Below are 13470 nucleotides of genomic sequence, written 5' to 3'. Positions count from 1 at the left end.
TGTGGGAATGAAGATGTGCTCTTGGTCAGTAGTTTCTTATCCAATAGTTTTATCTCAACTACTTTTATGTTTTGGCCAATATTTCTCCTTATTCTGTTTCCAGCCACAGTGTTTGACTACATACTGATAAACACACAGGTAATAGAAACAGAAACCAAGACAAAAATTGCAGAAGAAAATTGGTCTTCTATTTGAAATACCAAACTTGACCATTGGTCAAGAGCAGAATGATCATTCAAGATAAAAGTAGTGATTGCAGTTTTTGCAGCTTGAGTTTGAGTTCATAATGTAAAGATTTGTCTGGTGATTCATACAGTGAGGAATAGGAAATCAGTTCCCTTGTTGTCTCAGTTGCAGTAGATTGGAGACCCGTTGAGCTGGCGCTATGCTGGGACTTACCATAAGTGTTTTTAGTCAAGTCCATCCTACCGTTATTCAAATGACCACACTGTTGTTTAATACACTACAATTATGTCAACATTCATACAGATACTGTAATTTGTGCTCCTGTTCTGACCAGCATTGGTAAACAAGACATGTTATGGAAAATTCTCATTTTGCACGTTTTTGTATTTCCATTTTGGTTTCTACTGCTTATAATAACAGGCCAAGTGCTTAGAAAACCCTGGCCAGGGTTTTCTAAGTGTTTTTGGTGTCTGGAAAATCAACCGCTTCAAAAACTGCCCGATTGCCAAGTCACATTTGAAAGGCACTGCCCCGTTAACTAGCAACCCCAGCCAAGCCAAGCCCTGTCACCTAGCAACCCAAGCAGAGGTCCTGCATGTTTGGTCAGCTGGTTTTATTGGTGTATGTTCTGTACAATGGTTGCTGGAGAAAACAAGTGTTTTGTTATTGACTTACTTAGTGCTACTTGCTGCATTGTAGTCAATTGTGCAGGAGGCTCTATTTCTGCTTCTCAAAAATGTATGATTGTATAATTGGGCACTTGTTTGCAGCCACATTTACATGAAAGTGTAAAAGTTTAGTCAGGAGGGCGTGGTGAACAGCGGCTTATTTAAAGCCACAAGATGCCCTAAACCAGCTCATTCTGAAAGGAGCTCAAAGTAGTCTGAACTAAGCAAACTAAAATCTCATTATCTAGAAATGTTCTTGTGCAAAAAATGTTTCAAACATTTGATCCAAGTCATACAATTAAGACAGTGCTACCAAATACATAGAAAATGTATGTGAACTTTAGATTTTGAATAAATTAATAATTAAATCTATGATATGTTATTTCTCCAACTTTTGTGGTATTTAGCAAATAGAAATAATTTGATCATGCTAGCTGACCTAAAGCAAGAGAAGCTTCTGGTTTCCACTGTATTTTCGTTTTAAAGGTCTGCAGGTATGTTGGGTTTCATGACAATAGAACAGTTTCCACAAAAGTTGCATTGCATAAAACCTTAGTAAATCTTGTTTCAGTCTCATATTTAATAGATTTTATCTTTTTTTATTTCAATAATTTACCCCACTCTCCAGTGGACGTCCATACATCTTGAATAAAATCAAATTCACTGTAAATTATTCATTTATTTATTCTTAAAACAATACCCAATGTCTGGGATTTTATACTCTTGGCCTTACTGATTTTAAATCTTCAAAATTTAAACCATACTGTTGGACTCTGTTGACCTCAGTCCACATTAAACAGTCCAAACCACATGTGAATACCTCTGAAGTGTTACCTGAGGTGGAGGTGTTACCATATCTTAGCAGGAAATTGCTTTTCTACATGTACTTTTTTGATTGATTGCAAGTGTTTTTCACTCCCTTTAAATTACCCGTTTAAGTAACAGTCCCCTCATTTGAGCAACACGGAGCTGTTAATCTAAATCTGCAGCACATTATGAATAATTGGGAGAGTTAAATTGCTCAGTTAACTGAAAGAGTTTGTCTTTTTACAAGACAAATTTTACTGACAAATCTTACATTGCAATACACCTGGTTATATTAATGTTAGAGGATATGGTTAAATTAAGATTGTTTTAATGAGTTTATATGACCTATAAAGAGATAGTAAAAAAGAGCATATTGGAGTGGTGTGCTGAAAGAAAACCAGAACTCAGACCATAAATAATTTTATCTTTTTTTGATGAGTAATAGTCTTTACACTAATCCTAAAATACACACACAGAGGCCACATGCTTCTTAAAATGTCACATATTCACCTTCTTGCACACACACGCTGTTTTGTTTTTTTCTTTCTCCACTCGGTCAAGCAGTCCATCTTTGTTCAGAACAGAACAAGTGGGAGAAATCTTCAGAAAGAATGCGGGGGAACATCTGTCAACATTAACCTGCTTCCTATCAACCGTCTCCAGCTCCTGCACTCACTCAGACTCTCAAGCACACTTCGATTGTCAGGTGGATATTATGCAAACAGAGATAGAGTAAATGAACCCTTTTCTTCTTGTTGCAAGAGCCTGAAGGGGCACTTGTACCCAGATGGTTTACTGCCAGTAGTCTTCTATATGTATATTTATTCAGTTTTGGTGTATACGAGCAGAATTGCCAAGGCAGTATTGGAAAGAGTTGCTTAAAATAGCAAAGCCAATTTTTACATAAATCTTGGATCTCTTAATGCATTTCCTCCATAAAGTATACAGTTAACAAGCATGTGGCACCACTGAACAGATTTCAGTACTGTCTATTTCAAATGTTTCCATCCGCACCTCATGAGATTTTGAGTGTTTTTTTTTTTTCCTGTATGCTTGATTGACATCTCTCCTAACATATCTTGCAGTGTCAACAGCTGCCACTTTCTCCTTAGTCGTAGTCTTTACTCATGGGGACTCTTCAAATAAGGAAGTGTTTGGACTCCTTTTAGGCTCTACATTCATGTTGCTATAAATGAGCTTCTGTCGAAATTAGCTTAATTTCTGGCTATTCAAACTAGAGGCCAAACAACTTTTCCCTTTTTTACCATATGAAAGCCAAGTTAAAACAAAGTCCCTTTACTACAAGATTATATGAAGATTGATTTTGTTAAATTCACAACCTTTGCATAGATTTTTAATTGCAATTGGCAAAGCAACTTTTTTAGCAAATAAACTAACTAAGTTTGTATCGATGTTATCTTCATGTTTCTGTGAAAATTTGGACATTTTTGTGTACTTTTGTTTAATTTTACAAGATTTTGCCTAAGACCATGTCAGGTCTGGCCTCCGTAAGTTGAACAGTGGCTACTGCAGTTGAATTTTCCTATTGGTTATAACAGTACAGCTTGGTTAGCATATATGTTGCAGAGCCACTATTATTATTATATTATTATTTCTGAAAATAATAGCTTACAAAATAGCTCTTGCAAGTTATTTTGCAAGAGAAATGTAGAGATATTGAATTGTATTTTTCATCCATTTTACAATTAAAGACAATGAGATGCATTGAGTTTTGTGGCTGTCAGGTGAGAAAAGTTAAATAGATCTGAAAACTGCAATATTCTATAATCATCTGTATTTTGTGTTAATAAATCTGACCCCAATTTGGTCTTGGAATTTTAAGTGCTTTTTCTTCTCTCTCTAAAAGCAGAGAAATGACTATCTCCCCTTTGTTACTGTGTTTGTGGCACTGTTCATGCAGATGTAACAGATGGTTTTATTTTTATTTTGGGGGGTTTTTTAGTGGTGGTTTACATATTTGTGATCACAGCCTGCCATTGTTGAGTAATGTCCAATTAAGGCCCACAGCGAGGCAGGTAATCTGGCCGGGGTTTGAGTGGGGGTGCAGGGTGTTTAAGTGGAAGCTCAGGCTAGGTGATGATTTGGGTTGATTATCTCCGCTAATTGGACCAGCCATGTAGCGAAGCAGCCGACGGAGTCTGCAGTCTCACCTCTCATTAAAATGATCTAATGATTAGTTTCCAGCTCTCCTGACCAGAGGAGCGGGTAGCCGTGTCGGTCGCTAGTTAGCAGGCTGTCCCTGAGGACATGCACCCAAGAACAGGCTGTACTGGTGTTACACTGCGGACGTGCTAACACAAGGGGGAGGAGCAGGATTGTTGCATTTAAAAAAAAAAAAAGTGGTCTGACAATATGTTGTTGTCAAGTTTTTCTTTCATTTTTGGAAGACTATAATGCCATTTGTTAATTATTAAAAAAGTTAAATATGGTTTGGAAGGTTGAAGGTTTATCTCACTAATTAATGGTATCAGTTAAAAAAGTTTGCCTTCAAAACACAGATGGATTTTATACATAAATTGTAATTATTTTCATTACGTTGTTGCAAATTATTACCTGTTTTTCCACCTACTTGAACAAAAAAACATGGCTACAACTGAAAATATTTCTGTTTATTGTCCAACTGTCAAAGATCATATTAATATATAAACATATCCATATGTATGTATATGACTTCTGAAAGTTAACTTTTCTGTTTTAAAGGACTTTGTTATATATTTTTATTCAGCGTTTCTAAAAATGCTAGACAATCTATTACCCATTTTCCCAGAGCATTATTAGTTTGCAAAAATATTGAGACATTACCAGTAAAGTGAAACTTGGGCTCAGTTAACATGGGGATTCCTATGAATTAGGAATTAGGAAGATTTTCATTGTTAATAACTTTGTAAAAGTATTGTATTAAAAATCCAGCTTTGACAGGATATGCAACAGAGTTAAACTACTCCTAGTGTGGCAGCAGATTCTTTATAACGGCCCAAAATGCTCTAAAGAGGTTTTGAAGTGTTTGTAACTGTTATATCTCTCCTCTATTTTGATTTAATCATACTCTGCAGGAGCCCAGCAAGCAAACTCTTAACGCTTTTTTATCTGAAGAATGCACTTAGTTCATTAATTTAACTCGACGAGTGTTTGTTATTGTTTATTTTGTGACATATTAATGTGCTGTTTGTCACTGAGCTAATAAAACGTGCAGCTGTCTCGGCTGTTAAGTGCTTATTTATGGCGCGGCGTTTAGTGGGCTCTGTGTTACAAAGAGAGGAAATGAAACTTCCTCATGTCTCAGACAGTGTGCAGAATTTAGACTGCAGCTCTAATCCCTCATCTGCTCCATATTAACAAATCCCTATTACCTGGAAACCCACCTAATCTCTGGATGTAGTTTCCGTCAGGTAGGATTAATAACACCCCTCTGAGGCTCAAGTGTTTGAATCTGTGTATATGTGAGTGTGCCCCCTCTCTTGCTTCCCCTCCACTCCTTTAATAAGCATGTTGTAATTTATGGTTGCAGTTCATCGACGGACGGCTGGCCAAATTAAACGCAGGCCGCGGCTTCACTGATGTGTTTGAAGAAGAGATCACAGAGGGGGGCTTCTGTGGAAGTGAGTAGTGCCAGACTTGTCTGTCAATAAGATTAACTGTATTTATTTTTCATATTTATTGCACCTCATTGATGCTGTTGTGCTATTGTTCATGTGAAGCACGGGGAGGGGAAGAGAAATAAACCAAAAGAGTTATGTTTAACACGTTTACTGCTGTAGAAATTGTGTTTTCAACCAAGTAAAGCTTTATGTGTTTGAAAAAATTTTATAAATATATAAAACACATTCTGATGCTTGAGTTAGCATCATGAGTTACAAAAGTCATAAAATAAACTCCTGGTTGTTAAGTCATGTTGCTCCAACTCACAACTCTCAGTTCTGACACCAGAAAAGTGAAAATGAACAGACCCTCTATCACTGACTAAATTAGCTAAAAACAATGCCACTGTAAATTTACCACAAACTTCTCAGTTTATCTTAAGAAGCTCCTGGAAATCTTGACTCTTTTTGGGAAAGAAGAAGAAGCTGAAATGACAGAGTTGATCTTGAGTCTTCGGTTAGGCCCGACTATGAATCACCAGCATGTAACACTCTACTCTGTTCAAGATGCTGATCTGTCTTCAAGTGTCAGACCTTTGATGAAGAGGAGCATGTTATTGCTGTGTATGTGTCTACATACCATATCACACCACAAGGATCTGAATAAAGTAGCTTTTTATGAAACAGGTATTTTAGTTCACTTACTGAGTTGAAAAATTAAAGCATAGTGTAAAGATTAATAAGTCATAAAGTGAATAATTATGGCTTGCAACTCATGAATGCCCAAAATTCTATTAGGAAAGTTAATATTTCACATAAAACCAAAAGAAAAATGTTTTTAATTCAGAACTGTCAGTCTACTGAAGTTCTTGTCCTGTGAAGTAAATGCACTTTTTCATGAATTACAGTATCAATGCTCTTTGAGTTTAACAAGGCCCAGATTGCTACATGTTGACGGGGCTTTGCTTCTGGGACAGGATAACTACAGCTCTTATCAACCATGCATATTTCCTAACACTTTTTCCTTCCACTTAACTTTTCTTTAAACTACTTTGATACATCACTAAGTGAGGACCTAGTTTCTCTATCAATGACCGTTTTTATTTTCTTGCTTACCCTCCTCGGAGATGTCATTGACTCAGCTGGACAGATTTCACGTCAGCCAAAGATTTTCAGTACAACTTCATTTTTCCAACTTCTGGTAACATGAAGATACAGACCAACAAGTTTTGGCTCTTGGCCTTTGTCACATACAGCTATTTTACTCTATATGTTAGAGTAAAATAGCTGATGATCATCAGGATGACCATATTATAAAACGTCTAAATGTTGCTCTCCGCTTAATAATTCGAAACAAGTTTCACTTTTTGCATTTAAACTAAAAAAATCGGATAACTTTTCAATGATATTCTAATATATGGGTTTGTGCCTGGATCGTATTTCTGCTTCACATTTCTATGGTATATGAAGATGCATGGCTTTGAGTAAATAGCACTCCTGCATCATCTCTTTATGCATAAAGCAAATGTAAATAATCTCCTGCTAAGTCAGCATTGTGCCATTTGTAGCACACATGAGCACCACTGCTATGAAATGTATGTTCCCAATAATAATCGTACCTAATGTAATGCTGCGCTTTGCAAATGTCATGCCTGCCCTGACAACTAGAGGAATCCTTGACTACAAGTTCAGTACTTCTTGCCAAGCTGAAAGCTAAAGCAGAAATTTGTGCGTGCGTGTGTGGGTGTGTGTGTGTGAGATGCTTCTCTCTTTGTGAGCATGACTAGGTGGATTTTGTGGAAACTGGCGAAAAAGAAAAAAACCTGTTAAATTTTAGTGAAAGGATGAAAAATGCATCTGAAAACTAAAATAAAACATTGACCTTGATCGCATGGCCTTTCAGAGTTTCCTTTCAGATTCCTGTTTCAATTTAGAATCAAAATTTTATCTCATGCTGACAACAAAGAAGAACAGATATCAGAAAAATCCTTTTCTATGAAACTGAAAACGAAGTTCAAGGGAAAATCCTTGCAAAATGTTTATCAATCTTCTTTTTTCGTATTTTGATTAATAATGTAACAGTTGTGTTGTCCCTGTACAGATAAGCACGGAAATGTTTAGATGTAATTTTTTGTTAAGCTGCTTAAACAAAAAACTGAAGGTGTGCACTAAAAGAAACCCAAAGCAAAGCAACACAACCCAGTGGTTTCGTTTTTATTTAAGATTCTTAAAGCCTTATAGGATTCTCAACAAAATGTCCTAATGCAACTTTTATGGTTGTCACAATTTGATGTTTGTGATCCTCAAAAAAACATCAGACAAAGGTAAACCACATAAACATAAAAGAAGTGTTTCAAATGACAATTTTCTTTATTAAAGTAGAATAATTTGAAAGTTTATGTGAAAATATAGCTGCCCCTCCTGGTAAATCACACGTTCACCTTCCAAACCTTGGCTTGATTACTGCCAGACCTGCAGATTTAAGTAATCACTTACATAGAACCTGTCTGACAGCATGAAGTAGGCTGAAACGTCACAGAACGCAGCATCTAAGGCATGTGTTTCTGCCCTGTGTTTCTACATCATGCCAGAAATACATGGGAAACAGTCACTTCCATCCATCGCTCAACAAAGGTTTTAAAGTAATTTCCAATGCAGCTGCATTTCCATTGCAAATGCACGTATAACTTTGACGAAAAAACACAATTTTGCAATTGCAGTGTTTCTATTAAATAGGAAATGCAATTAAAATCGTGCGATGAATCACACACTGCCCCATCCTCCTCTTACCACTTCCTGTCTTCTTCGTCTTTTATGAAACCAGTAAAATCTAGTTGGTGATCACATGACTGTGGTGATGCAAAAAAAAATTCTATTGCAGTTTTGCAAAATACACAAATTTTGTTACAGCCGAAAAACTACCTCATTTGCACACAAACATTTTATTATCAAAAAGCATATTTGTTTCCATAAAGTTCTTCATTAATCCAATTCATTCATTTATACAATCAATGGAAGCGCTGCAGCTGATTGCCAAAAGCCCACCAAAGTGATGGAAAAGACTAATTTCTAGTTATCACAAACACATTGTGGAAGTAATAAAGTTCAGGGGGAAATTTCTTCCACATAGAGCCTGGTTGGTTTGGATATTTATTTTCCTTTAATCAAAGCAATCATAGTTTAAAAACTGCATTTTGTGTTTACTTGTCTTTGGATCATGTTCATATTTGTTTGACAACTTGGTGTCATTTTTTCACAGCACTGTAAGGCATTCAGGCTTAAAACCTTTTTAAGCTGTAGTTCATTTAGGATTGTTTTTCTGTTGCTCAAAGTGTTTTATAATGTTGCTTTTGAATCATCCTGTAAACAGCGAGCTTCTGATGAAACGGTGATTAATTCATATCCCTGGTTTTCCCTCGTCTCCTCAGGCAATTCAAGGTCCTACCAGCAATGGATGCACACTGTGAAGGTATTTACACAACGTCCTGTACAGCATCCAGCTTCTCTCTCTGGGTTCCTTGTGTTTCATTTTTATTCTCCACTTATATTTAATTGAAGGCCTGATTGACACACCTCAGTGTTTGAAGTCGTGCTGTTGCCTTTGGAATGAAGGGGTTGCCTGAACGTGCAGATCCAGCTAGAGTGTGTGTGTGTGTGTGTGTGTAGCGGCGCATGCAGCAGGACACTGGATACAGACAGGGAGGAAGACCGAAGCGATTTGACGTGACAAGACGTCCTCCGACATGACATGTTGATCTGGCAGCAAACACAGGCGTTACGCCGCTGAACCAGCCCAAGAACATACATCTCTTCCTCCTTCATCTCTTTCGGGCCCTTCCCTCATATCCTTTCCTTCCCTTATCTATCTGTCTTTATCTCTCTCCCCCTTTTCATCTCTGTCACCCCCCTTCTCATATCCCCCCGTCTCTCACTCTCCCTCACCCTCCCTATCTCCCCACGCCGTCAGCTAAGGCTGAATTAGTTCTCTAGAGTGCTCTTCAAAGGTTTGTTAAAGTTCACATTTCCTGACTGACAGGGATCTATAAGAGAGGCCTTCACCTCGGCCCCTCTCCTCCTCTCTTTCTGCCAACTTCTGAAACGCTGTCTGCCATTTACTCTGTTTAGCCGTTTAGTCGCCGTTTTGTGCTTACACTAAAGACCAAACTGAGAAGAAAACGGCAACTCTGAGAGAAAAGAAGAAAGACACTGAGAGAAACAGATTGGGCACCATAATGTCAGCCTTCCAAACTCAGAGGATGAATTGAGCACATACAGCCCCCTCCATCACTCCTTTAGGCTTCTTTTTAATAAAAAGCTCATGAATGCTGTGAATTGCTTAGTTTATTGAAGGTATGCTAGTTTATCAGCACCGTTTTGCAGAGGTTTGCATGAATTTTCAAAATAACTGATCATTTTATTGGTCAAAGTTTAACTTGGAATAATTTTTGACTTTTTATCTTAGAACGCTGTGACACTGGGACTAAATTTATTCTACAAACAAGTCAAGTCCAACACTTATCAGGAGTTTCGCCACCTCTAAGGAGTTTAAGCAAATCAGTTGTATGTGTTGAAATTTGATTTCTGATGCCTGACATTAACCTGAAGGGAGAAACAGAAAGGAGGAGGAGCCACTTTTTAATCCATCTGCATCAGAACTGCAAGTGAACTTAGAAAGAGCCTCATATTGGGTGATTTTCTTTCTCTGAATGCTATTCCATGTTTTCATGTGTCCATCTCAGATTGAGACATAACTGGCTTTTTCTTGTCCAACATTAGTTTTATTTAAAGCAAGATTCTCCAGAGTTTGTGTTTCTTGTAAATATGTTTACTCACTGAAAAAAGGATTAATTTTCAGTTTTGGTATTTTGGATAAAAATGAAAATAAACTTTTAGATTTTTTTTAATATTTGACTTGTTGATCAAAAGAAAATGGGCCAATTTTTAATCCCTTTCTAAATGATTAGAAGGGGATGCTGCTATTTTTTTTTTGTACAAAATCTTTCACAAATCCAATTTATCAGGTCCACTATAACTACAGATTAATTCAAATAAAAACAGGAAAATTTCTGTGCCACAATCCTATTCTTTGGCTGTTAAAGCAGCTTCCTCTTTATGTTGATGACTCTTAAATATATTGAAATCGAGACCATCATCCTAGACTCAAAAATTATTTTGAATCACTTTATTAGTTTGTATCTCTTCAACATATTTGACTCAACTCCATCATCCTGCATTGTGTATCGGGTGGTAACTAATCATCTGTGTTTTTGATTGTGTTTTTTTAATCGTTGTCACACTCTGAAAATAAAGTTTTCAGATCTTTTGAAAACTTTATTTTCAAGTTTCAAGTAAGTTTCTCACATTTCAGGATTCCAACTGACTTAGTGGTCGGTTTGGAAGATCAATTCAAAGTACAATCCAGCCCCTCATTTACTCAAAAAGTGAAATGAAACTTTAATCATCTTTAGGAAACTTTATAAAACTTAAACATAAACGTGTTAAGTTGATTTGTTCAACGGAACCTTTGTGGTCCTTTCCATCTCGATTTTTCTAGTAAAAATAATAAAGCGGAAGTACTTTCCCTTACCCATTTAGACTTTAATTAGTGCCTTTCTGCCAATAGAGGAATCTAAATGTCACACAGGGGAACTTAGCTGGCTCATGTAACATTTGAAATATCCTATTTATCGAATGTTTCAGGTTCAGATTCTTTTCAGTTTTAATTTCATGATAAAATGTGTTTTTTTTAAATGAAGCCTTTATAGATTTTTGTGTTTAGTAATTATCAGGAGAAAATATTTTTAAATCTAATTTTTTTTATTTTTTATAAAATGACTTTTGCATCTTAACAATAGCTAACTGAGTCTTTTTATCGGCTGAGCTCACCTTTGTTGAGCCATCTGAGCACAGACATTTTCCTCTCTACATAGGTGTAGTAGGCTTTACTCAGTTTGATTCAGCACAACTTCAAAGTTTTACAAAACCCACTTCAATGTCTGTTGGTTTACAGTTTAGGCTGTTAAAGCTGCTTAAAAAAATATGGTTTATTTTACATATTTGTTGAAACTGTCACCACGTCATGACAGTTTAATATGAGACAGATAATCTGTGAAAGAATAGAGTTCCTCCATCTCCTCCCTGATCTGCTATTGTCGTCTGAAGAAATGCACCGCTCCGAGTCAAAAATAAGCAATTAGAGCCAGGTTGGTTTCTGAGTGCTGTCAATCATGCCCGTGCACGTGTTGCAATGTCTTATGCCTTGTGTTACGACACTAAAAGTAATAAAATCCATAACATCCTTTAAAATCCCATATTTTTGTCCTGGTTTTGTGTGTCGATATGTGAAATCTTCAAATCTCTGAATATTGTTTTCTTTTTTATCACAGAGAGGAGGAGCATTTTTCAACACAGCTGTGTCAAAGGTATTTAATACTTGTGGGGGTTTTTTTTCAGTTTTTTTCTACAAAAAGAAGTGTTATAATGTATCTTCAAAAACACGTTGATTATAATTGGTAATGTATTTAAAGAGCATTGTTCATGGCTGGATGTGTCGTTGTACGCTGTATAATAGGTGGTCAGGGTGCCCTTTCATGTTATCGCCTCCTGTTAGTGAGCGAGGTTCTCTCATCCAGCCTTTTGTCTGCGTGTTTTTGCCACGTGGATCAAAGAATTTCTTGATGTTACACGAAACCAGAACAGAATGCTAATTCTAGATGTTTTGATTAGTAATCTGTCTTTGTGTCTGGGTGTGTTTTGTGTGTTTCACCCCTGCTAGGCCAAGGTCCATGCCAGACGGGGCATTCGGGACTTTAAGGACAGACTTAAAGCAAGGGTGAGCCGGCATGCACCTTCACACCTTTCCGGCACAGTTTACGCTGCATGCCAACACACGCACACACGTACACAACTTTGTTCAGAGGCACGCAGACTGACACATGCCTCCCTCATAGAAACAGACAGGAAGGCTGCTTTACATGGAGTGTGTGATTCTGACGTAGGGGCCTTTTAATGACTGTTGAAGCCTGCTTAGCGCTTTGTTCGGGGCTGTACATTTTTAACTAGCGCCCCTCTGGCTATGGCCTGTCATGTCATCTGAAACCCCAGCCCTTCTTTCTCTTTTATTGTCTGCATATTTCATCAGTGAGCCTGTGATTTCCTCAAAGCTAATGTAACGAGGTGTATGTTTCCATAAGCCTGATGGATTTGATAAGGCAATAGCAGTTTGATCTGTCAGTGGGAAGCAAGGAGAGAGGGCAATGATGACGAACACGAGGCGTGCGCTTCGTTCTGCACAAACACATTCGGTGGAGGCAAACACAGGTGCAGAAATCTGTTTGATTTTGAAGTTTTATGTTCTTTCAGAGGAAAAATTAATTTGTGATTGCACAGAGTCTCTACTGCACTTTTTTCTATCAGCTCCAAGGATATGAGAGCTTGAAGAATGTGTTTAAGGATGGATTTTTGCTGATGAAATTATGTTTCTTGTTTGTTGTTTCTTATTTTCATCTTGGGAAGCACCTTGAATTGCCTTGTTGCTGAAATAAGCAGTTGTTGCTGAAACATTAATAATTTTTATATTATTAATTCAGCAATACAATATTTCACTGCAAGAAGTAGAACTTATCCTATTTAAGTTTCTCACATTAATCTAAAATCGAAGATTAGCTGTTCTTTGTGTTTGAAATTTTGGGCTTGTTTTTCATAATAAAAAACAGTTTTAGTAGGTAACATTGTCCACTAGTGAATGAGTTTAGTTTAATGTTCTGTCCTCCTGTAATCCATCAATACCATTTCAATTAGCGTTTATAATTTACTTCTCCAAAAACACAAAAAAGGCAAAAATATCTTCAGGTTTACTTGGACATTTTAAAGATGTCTGAAAAGTACCAGAATGAGTAGAGTAGCGTGGCACTGCTCCTTCCCAATATTGTTGCTGCACACTGCCAGTCGACTGGCTGAAAGAAAGTCTCGAAGGTTTGTGGGGGGATTTTTTTCATGCTTTCAAGAGAAACTAATTCAGCTATTTTGACATATTTACAATTGGAAAAAGTACCATCATAGATTGTACCCTTACCCTTAACTTTTACTAACACAGCACTGTTTCTAACCACAGCTGAAGAAATTTGAATATATTTGTAGCAAAAGGAGAAATAATTTTGTTTTAAATACAATGAAATGATATTTTTCCTCAAGATTATCAAGCTCCAAGA

General features: G+C 36.9%; 1 protein-coding gene across 3 annotated transcripts in view; it reads left to right on the top strand.

Annotated features, from left to right (window-relative positions):
* Window positions 1–13470, top strand: part of dennd1b (DENN/MADD domain containing 1B) — a 135946-nt gene that overhangs the window by 102009 nt on the left and 20467 nt on the right. For 2 of the 3 annotated variants that reach the window (XM_044130502.1, XM_044130503.1), the window contains 4 exons: window positions 5191–5281; window positions 8689–8729; window positions 11647–11682; window positions 12036–12092. In XM_044130502.1, the coding sequence (XP_043986437.1) occupies window positions 5191–5281; window positions 8689–8729; window positions 11647–11682; window positions 12036–12092 (225 nt within the window). Of the gene's footprint in view, window positions 1–5190; window positions 5290–8688; window positions 8730–11646; window positions 11683–12035; window positions 12093–13470 lie in introns of those variants that run through there. The other variant, XM_044130504.1, reaches the window with a different exon arrangement.

Source organism: Gambusia affinis, linkage group LG10, assembly GCF_019740435.1.
Source record: "Gambusia affinis linkage group LG10, SWU_Gaff_1.0, whole genome shotgun sequence".
Classification (NCBI taxonomy): domain Eukaryota; kingdom Metazoa; phylum Chordata; class Actinopteri; order Cyprinodontiformes; family Poeciliidae; genus Gambusia; species Gambusia affinis.
The sequence above is the reverse complement of the archived record's forward strand: the minus strand, read 5'-3'. Positions and strand labels throughout refer to the sequence as shown.